At 38.1% G+C, this 9,212-nt stretch overlaps 1 protein-coding gene and 1 long non-coding RNA gene across 3 annotated transcripts; both read left to right on the top strand.

Moving 5' to 3' along the window:
• Positions 1-673: 673 nt before the first annotated feature.
• Positions 674-3,164, top strand: LOC125225864. Of its 2 annotated transcripts, XR_007177031.1 has the most exons (5): positions 674-1,120; positions 1,405-1,548; positions 1,783-2,118; positions 2,214-2,728; positions 2,886-3,164. It is a non-coding gene; the product is annotated as an uncharacterized LOC125225864 (long non-coding RNA). The 2 variants fall into 2 exon arrangements; XR_007177030.1 differs by having other exon boundaries at positions 2,214-3,164.
• A 2,108-nt stretch (positions 3,165-5,272) lies between these two features.
• On the top strand, positions 5,273-8,597 carry LOC125225584. Its single transcript, XM_048129351.1, has 6 exons — positions 5,273-5,416; positions 5,798-5,986; positions 6,325-6,457; positions 6,993-7,147; positions 7,458-7,562; positions 7,973-8,597. The coding sequence occupies exons 1-6, from the start codon at positions 5,381-5,383 to the stop codon at positions 8,123-8,125; spliced, it is 771 nt and encodes a 256-aa protein (XP_047985308.1). The 5' UTR covers positions 5,273-5,380; the 3' UTR covers positions 8,126-8,597.
• The last annotated feature ends 615 nt before the right edge of the window (positions 8,598-9,212 follow it).

The raw sequence follows: 9,212 nt of genomic DNA, 5'->3' as shown, positions 1-9,212 counted from the left end.
GACTGTGCATAACGTACGTGATATAATTAGAATAGCCACTTGAGTGCGGGCTAGTCATACGCTCAAAAAACCAGTGTAAGGGCGCTCTCCGGACGGAACCATGATCTTCTTACGCGTCTAGACGACACATTTAAGACTGGTTACGTAGCCGTATTCAACTCGTGTGCACTCCGTAACCACATGGTATCGTTAATGAAACTTATGAATGAATGGCGTTGTTGGTAAAACGAAAAGCAATATGTGAAGCCTGGCGTCCACTAAGCGATTCGTCACTAAGGCTCCCCACAGACAGTCTTAAAAATTCATAATCTTTTTTTTTTTTTTTGGCTTTTACTTTTACTCCCTGCCAATTTGCACAGGGTGAATTTGCCAATGTCAGTGTTGGCTTGGTGTTATCGTAGCTTTGACTTTCACACGTGAGGAGAATGTTCGGTATTTTTATTTTTTTTAATTTTTATGAAGGATGTGAAGGGAAAACCTAAAACAAAACATTTGTTATGAACGTCACTGACAAACACATGACAACACTTACACAAATTGATTAGCGAAGAAGCGGGAAGCGGATGACAGAATGTTAGTAATGCCAACATGAGGGAAATGAAAGAAAAGAAAACCATATTATATGTATAATAGGAATAAATGAAGTAATAGAATATTATAGATGGGAGTGAGAATGAATTTACGTTATTTATAGTTTAATGTTATTTGTTTGTAAATATTTAATTAGGATAGAAGTTAAGGTCGAATCCATGTAACAAAGTAGCGAGCTAAAGCATATAGGTCGTGGTACACTTTCGGGCAATACATCGTACAGTGAGTAGCTACACATTGAACAAGAAAAGAAGATGTGATCCAAGTTACCCTCCTCTTGCCCGCATTGGCATAATGAGTTCGCGCGGACACCAATCATAGCCAGAAATAACGGAGTGCATACTTTTCCCAATCGCAACCGGCAAATTGTGGATATAACCCATTTAGGAGAATTACGAAAACGATAGAACCACGGCTTCCGAGTGATACGAGGTTGCACACATCCATAGTGCTTGCCCGTCTGCAATTTCGAGATATCCCATTGCTCCTGCCATGTGGCAAACATGTCTGCGAGTGCGCCACTCAAAAGGTCAGTACTGTAAATTACCGATTTCACTGAACCAATGTCGATAGCTTGCCTTGCCCATGTATCAACCATCTCATTGCCATTAATGCCACAGTGGCTAGGAATCCAACTCAGAACTATGGTTAGACCCTTTGACTCACACCTGCGAAGTACGGTTTTGATTTCTAAAATCAAAGGGAACTTTATTTTCATTTTAAATTGGTTGCCAATAATAGCCTGCAGGCAACTTTTACTATCAGTAAAAATAATAGCTTTACTAATGTTGTGTGTCTCTGCATATTTGACAGCCTCAAGGATAGCAACTGCTTCGCCTGTAAAAATTGAAGATTGTGGAGGACATTTAAATGGGAGAGCTATATTGTATCGAGGAATCCACACTGCTGCTCCCACGCAACTGGTCGCATCCATCTTGGAAGCGTCAGTAAACATCGGTAAGTAATTTGACCATTTTTCTAAAAATTTATTGAATTTATTGTTTGCTCCTGGATCATTTTTGAAAATGCCTATATCTAATATTACTTTAGGTGTATATATAAGGGTTTCAAATGCTACTTCAAATATGGGATTAGTACCGGATTTATATAAATTGGGGTAGATATTAATTAATTTGGAAAAAGATATTACTGTTCTTGGGAAAACTTTAAAAGTCCAATATCTGTTTTCAGTGACCTCCAGCGCCAGCGGCCACAAGCGTGGAAGCATCAAGTGGCTATAGTATGAGCTGCTCTTGATTAAGAATCTGTCCGCAAGATACTGTCTGCGGAGAGCCAGTGGAGGGTCAACACTTTCTACCTGCATGCCATTCTTCGGAGAACACCTCATAGCGCCAAGTATAATCCTCAAGCATTTTGCCTGGATGAGGTCTAGTTTGTCAAGGCCATCCTTATTGCAAGGTTCCATTAAAAGTGACCCATAATCTATATGACTGCGTATGATGGCATTATATAGTAACTTCTGGCAATAAGGATGAGAACCCCACCACACCCCGGACAGTGCTCGTAGTATGTTGATATTTTTTCACATTTACCTATTATGTATTTGTGGTGCAGAGTGCCAGACATTTTATGGTCCAAAATAACACCTAGAAACTTTACAGACTCCTTACTCGGAATTCTGACACCGTCATAGTATACATCAGTTGTTGGCATGTTCCTTCTGCGGCTAAATGTAACAGTACAACTCTTTGTCGGAGATAGAGTAAGCCCATGGTCACCGAGCCAATCCCCAAGGTAACCCAGAGCCGTGTTCAGACTAGCAGTTGCTTTATCCATTGACTTTGCCATCGTATATAAGACAAGATCATCAGCGTACTGCAAGATGTTACAGAAGGATAAGACAGATTGTTCTAAGTCATATGTGTATATGTTGTAAAGAAGGGGGCTGAGTACCGATCCTTGAGGGAGACCTCTCCACAAAGTCCGAGGAGGACAATAGGAGTTGCCTTGTCTAATTTTGATAGACCTGCCCATGAATAGCGAGGTGACAATGTGTACAATCTTCGCGGGAATGCTCAGTTGTAGCATTTTAGCCCTGAGCACCGGAAGAAGCACATTGTCATATGCAGCAGAGATGTCGAGGAAACATCCCAGCAGATATTCGTTTTTTGATAAAGTAAGTCTAATATCACTCGTTAAAATGTTTAGGCTATCCATAGTGCTACGCCCCTTTCGGAAACCGAACTGTGTGTCTGCTAAAATTCCATTGTTTTCCACAAACCATTCAAGCCTATTTTTAACCAAGTGTTCTAATATCTTTCCCATTGTTGCAGAAAGAGCGATTGGTCGATAGGAATTAGCCTCGTCTGGGTTTTTAGACGGCTTTAGGATAGGAATGACTACCTGGGACTTCCAATCTGCTGGAACCTCTCCTGTGTTAAAGGCATGGTTTATGATGCCAAGCAGATATTCCTGTCCGGGAGTATTTAGCTTAGACAGGAAACAATATGGAATCCCATCCTCTCCAGGTGAAGTATTCCTTAAACCATTAATTACCAGGTTAAGCTCTGAAAATGAGAAGGGCTGGTCGAGAGAACAGGAGGAACGTGGCAGCGGGGGGATATCAAACAGGACGCCTCAGGGACAGTTGGCGGGGCAAGCCTATCTGCGAATTCTGCCATCCAGGGGGAATCTATTGTTGGTTTAGATTCTGGATTAAATGAACCCCTAAATCTCTTAATATTTCGCCATACAAGAGATGGAGGGGTTCTAGGAGATAGGCTCTCGCAGAACCCCTTCCAGCCCCTCTTTTTAGCCTTTGCTAAGAAACGTTTTGTATGAGCCGAAACTTTTTTAAAAGTAATGTAATCGTCCAAATTACCGGATTCATTGAAGAGGCGCTCCGCATCGTTTCTTTTTTTGATGGCAAATTGACAGTTCAAACTGACACTGACAGATGTCAGTGTCAGTTGAACTGTCAATTTCCATACAAATTTTTTTTAAGATTATGAATTTTTAAGACTGTCTGTGGGGAGCCTAATGCACGCACTTTCATAACAAATTCAGAAGGCGAATTAACCCTTAAGAGGATACGATACCGAAGCACGAATTCAAATTTCAGATTTTTAGGTCTTTATCGCCGTCGCGCTGACGGGGGTGGAACCCACAGAGGCCCTGTGTGCGTGCGCGTGGCGCACGCACACAACCGCGTCCGCCGCCGGCGCAAGTATGGTGTAAGTATAGTACATATAGTTATAATAATCATCGGTAATATGTCAGTCTGTATAATAAAAATAACACGTTTAAACAGCGAAACTGCCAGATTAAAAGGTTGATAAGCACCTGGCACCTTAAGGTGTCATCGCAAAGTGACAATAAACACTGATAAGGTTTTTCAATCTGACCGCCATTGTTATGTTTTGTTATAAATACGGTTTACGGTTTGTTTAGTTATTTATGTTATTTTATTTATCAAGACTTGTACCTAATATTTATGTAATTACTATTTATATATTGCTATATACAATTGTTGATTGTTAACAAAATCATTAATAAAAAATAACAGTGATAATATACGTGTTTCATTACTTACAGCACCACCACCAAGTATCAAAGTATTAGAAACGCTGTATTTTCGCACCTATAGCGGTGTGGTCTATCGCTTCACATTTCCAAAATAATCTATCTCAAATTTGCTGCTGTACAGATTTGAACCTTACAATTATCAGGATACAGTTGCTTCTTGTTGTCTTAGCGCGTGCAAATACAGAAGCTCCCGCTCAACACAAAAGGAACAATACCTTTGTTTAGAAACGTTCGTTTCAAAAAATTCATACTATAGCTACTCACGATCGAGCGCTCTCTATATTTCTCTAGTTTCGGACTTCTGATGCGAAAGTGGCTTTCTGCGGGCAGCCGAGCGGCACCGCCCCCGACTGCGCGATGGCAATAAACACAAAAATCACAAATTTGAATTCGTGCTTGCCTACCTTATCGTGTTATTTCTTTATTATTAATAAATCATTTTAATTGTTGAATGTTGATTAGAACTGTTAGGCTTCCCACAGACAGTCTTAAAAATTAATAATCTTAAAAAAACTTGTATGCAATCTGACAGTTCAAACTGACACTGACAAGACACTGACAGATCTGTCAGTGTCAATTGCATACAATTTTTTTTTAAGATTATGAATTTTTAAGACTGTCTGTGGTCTGTGGGGAGCCTTATCTGGGACATTTTTATTTTTGACGTGATAACGTCTAATAACTCGTTACTACGGGCTGCATGCACGAAAAAGATGACGTCATTGTCCCGTTCCTCAAGGCCACCAAGCAAGAGCAAGTGGCCACCCCTTAAATCTAAATTAGTAGGTTTTGAAAAAAACTTAAATTGTAATGTTTGACGTTGTCAAAAAAACGTGAAAAAGTCCTAGAATCAAACTGACCGTCCGTAAACCGACTTTACAGACAACTAATTTTTTTTATAAAATTTAATTTAGTGTGTTGTTAACACACAAAGTAACAACTAAAAGAAGTGTCTTGTTTTGCTTACAATACCGAGCCGTGCTAAGTGCTAAAGTTCTTCCATAAGTGGGAGAAGCATAATTAGGACAGTCTTTTATTTAATAACTTTTTGTAGACATTTTGTGACTTAGGGATGGTAACATTTTATTAGAACTGTCAAATAAAATTAAGAAAATTTTACGAATCGAAACAAGACGCGACGCCGATAGTGTTCAAATGAAAATACTACTTTATTGTTATTTAAACATGTTTTAATTACGACCTTTAGATTTTAGTTTATTTATTTGGTACATAGAATTAAACTATGGAAGATCTGTCAGAAATTGAAAGTTCCGTACGAGTAAGTCTACTACATTTTTGTTTTATGTTTTACGTGTAGCTTATAAAATCAACTGGCACAGGACTTATTGCAAGAGACCTGATGGGGTGTCCTTGGTTCCTTGGAGCTTCGGACGGATGTGAGTGTGGAATGCTACTTGCGTACTTGACTTGAAAGTCATAGTTCATATACCATGCAAGTTTTTTGCGAAAATCGCCAAGCGTCTGGACTCTGGTTGACATAACTGGCCTAGGCACAGTGCATTATGATACGGCGAGGAAATGCTGCCAGCGCCCTTAGTACAATACTTCTAGATTTATTTTAGATTAAGTTATGCGGTATATGCTTAGTTTCAATATGAAAATAAATGAGTATTACATTAATATCTATCTATAATTTCAGATCACAAGGCCATCCCTTGCTCAAGTTAAGGCAATAGTAAATTTCATGCAGAAGCACCCTGAATTAGAAAACCTAAAAAGATTTCGATATGGTGTAAATCATGAAAAGTTTAAGAAGTTATGGTCCCAACTATCCACTTTGGCTAATTCACTTGAAGGATCAGTAAAATCTCCTAAGGGCTGGATAAAAGTAAGTATCCTATTGTAAGCAATAATATATTGATTAGGTAAATAATTGTACAAATAGCCAGGTCCACACAGGCTGAGTAAGGGTGCCATGCTACAACTTTCCCCTGTGACATTCCTCACTCTGCATGGAATAAGTTACAAAACAAACTTAGCTAAAGTAGATGGAAAAAATTAATTCACCAAATTACTTAAGAGATCATATACAAGTTCAACCAATAATATAAAGAAATCTGTAGCAAAACTATTACAAATAGAGAACCAAATAGTCACTGAGCACTGATAATATGCAAATTATGTAAATGAATTGTAAATTATGTGTGTTTTGTTTAATTTTTCTAGTTCTGGTCTGATAAGAGAAGAGTTATAAAGAGAAAACAAAAGCAAATTGATGAAGGAAAAATTAATGACAGACTAACACCACTAGAGAAGAAAATATTAGATTTATCTGTAGCAGAAGATTTGATATCAACTAGTAAGTATTGTTTTGTAAAGTTAAATATTCATAATGCAATTGCAAACTATAAAAAAATATTCAATATATCACTAGAAGTGGTAGGCCGAGCGACTAAGTCAATTGAATTTGAAATTTGGTTAATTGAATTATAATTGAAATTCTAACTACCCTTGAATTATGTATGCCAATAAAAGATGAAGATGAAAGAAGAATGATAACTTCATAAAACCAAACCAAAAAACTGTAAACACTGCATAATTGATTCCTTCAAATCATTGCAATTTTTGGCATTCGTTTTGCCTTCTGCCAAAATGTTTAATGAATAATAGAACTAGTTATAATCTTACTCAAACAGCCAATGTAGAGCTTCCACTTGAGTTGTTCTCCAAAGCTGGCCAGTTGACTGAGTCAGACTAATGTGCCATAGTAAATTGTCATATCACTTTGGTTAGGCTTGCAAGGTGCATCTGCATCACACCACTGCTGGGTCTATGTACTAGACCTGCCGCGTATTTCGTAAAATCGTATTTTAATTAAAATTCCACATTTTTAGAGAAAAAGAAAGGTGTGAAACAAGAACCACTGAATGGAGAAGATGAAGATTCCAATGATGACTCGTTCCTAAAAGAGATTGATGAAATGGACTTCTCTGGTGAAACTACCAAGCTAGAATCCGATGAGAGGCAAATGTCTATTATGGAAAAGCTGGTGAGTTTTAATTTAAAGAAAATTACTATACAATTTGAATAGTGTCACTATTGTAACAATTATGGTTGAAAATTTACCAACTATGGTCTGATGTGTTTGTCTTTGTTTAGATCTAACTACAATTGTGTGCCAAGGCTAGAATTTTCAGTCGAAAATTACATTTTTAATTACTTATTTTTGTATATTTTTTTGAACTGGAATCTAATGATACAGTTAAGTTAAATTTCCCTTGATTTGACTGTAACTCACTTCTACACGAATTTCAGTAATTTTGATGTGTATAAAATACTTGCTTGTCTGAAATCTATAGGTGGAAGTAATGGACCAGCAAGCAGTAGCCATGAACCAACTCGCGCAGGCCTCCCTTAGCAACTCCAAGGCCATGGAGCGGTTGGCAGAGGCATCACACATACAAGTATGTATTCAACTGTTGTTAAGATTAAATTGAAACGTAAAGTTAACCAACACACGTTCATGAGATAAAACACTACCCTACTACAGACACCTAAACACTCAATCGTCTTGAGCTATTCACAAACTGAAAACCATAATAAAAAAATATACCCTGGCAGTTTCACTTTATCAGTATGAAAATTCGCGAAGTCCAAATTTTCTTAGGAAGCTTTTCTTAAATTTGCTGCCTTTTTGGCAAACTTTTTATCGACTATCTCGTCCATTCGTCTCTTTCGCAATCTCAAAGTTGTTGGAACGTGACAGGTATGGTGATGAGCCAGAGTATTGTATAATTACGTGTACACGTATATGCTTTTATGTTTCTAAATTCGGCACTAGAACGAATCTTGAGCTACATATATCTTTTCACAGGCCCTGGCAGTAGACAGACTGGCGAACTCGTTCGACAGCATCAGCTCGTCCGTACATGAAGTGCGTAATGCCATCATGAGCATAGACTACTCCATGAAGAGATGCTACTCTGCCACCGCGCAGCACCGGCAAAACCCCAATATCTTTAGTTAAGTAATTCAACCTAGTTCCTATCTTCGGTATTGTATTTGTGCAATAAGTGAGTTAATCATTAGACAAAGGAATGGTTAAAATACTGAAATGTGTAAAGAAAAATATTTCAGACGACTATTTGCTGACTAACGTAGCTCGCGATAATTTATGGCAACTTGAGGCCAATCAATTACAAAAAATTAGATATTACCTACAGTTATCAAACATGCGGCTGCGATTATATTGTCTTGGTATTCCATATGTATGGTGAAAGCAGGTCATTGCAGCTCGGCCCTCTGACTTTTAGAGTCGCGGCCCTACGGCTAGACTAGTTACCTATTGAATACCAGTACTTTTCCACACAAATAATCCGGTATCTCAGTTGTTAATGTATCTTTTGCGTTTTAACCCTAAATCGACTATGATGGTCCCTGGTTGATTAGTTTCTTACTCATGAAATAAAACTATGGAAACGGATTAAATCGCGTATAATGAATTTTTCCCCTCACTAGCTCGGAAACACGTGTTTTGTCCTTTAATACCAGCGGGTAAAAACGCATTTTATCCACTAGTGGGTAAAGTAATTTGACCTTGAATAAAGTCAAATTAACTGCTTTAAAATTGATAAAAGTATAGGTGAATCTAGTAATAAAGATGATTTACCACCTGTGGAACTACTGGAAGCAGTAATAAACGCATTTTTTGCGTTGTAGTTTCCTCGCTATAGTGAGGGGAAAAGTTTTGTGTTACACTCGGGTGCAAATGTATTTTACTTCTCGTGTGTTAAACTCGCAAGTTCAGGATTCTATTCTCGAACCACTCGCTTCGCTCGTGGTTCAACTATAGAATCCTTTCACTTGCTCGTTTTTCAATTCCACACTCGGCGTTAAAATACAACTTTGCCCCCTTGTATAACAAATAACTATTTATTACAACTACTGTTGTTTCAGTAAAATATTTTGACCCCTAAATCTCTGACCATCGTCTCCCAAATGAGTCAAAATCGTTTCTATCTAATGTGTTGGTGCTCGGAGGCTCGGGCCTTCTTTTTGGAGCTTGGGAGTCGGCTGAGGAAGAGGGGGCTCGATCCCCGCTCCGGGTCATTCCT

This window comes from Leguminivora glycinivorella, chromosome 4 (genome assembly GCF_023078275.1).
Source record: "Leguminivora glycinivorella isolate SPB_JAAS2020 chromosome 4, LegGlyc_1.1, whole genome shotgun sequence".
Lineage (NCBI taxonomy): Eukaryota > Metazoa > Arthropoda > Insecta > Lepidoptera > Tortricidae > Leguminivora > Leguminivora glycinivorella.
Note: the sequence above shows the minus strand (reverse complement) of the source record. Positions and strands in the feature narration are given on the sequence as shown.

Coding starts and splice junctions, on each gene's coding strand:
- LOC125225584 (XM_048129351.1), top strand. CDS start 5,381: ATGGAAGATCTGTCAGAAATTGAAAGTTCCGTACGA. Junction 5,417..5,797: donor AAATTGAAAGTTCCGTACGA/GTAAGTCTACTA, acceptor CTATAATTTCAG/ATCACAAGGCCATCCCTTGC. Junction 6,458..6,992: donor AGAAGATTTGATATCAACTA/GTAAGTATTGTT, acceptor CCACATTTTTAG/AGAAAAAGAAAGGTGTGAAA.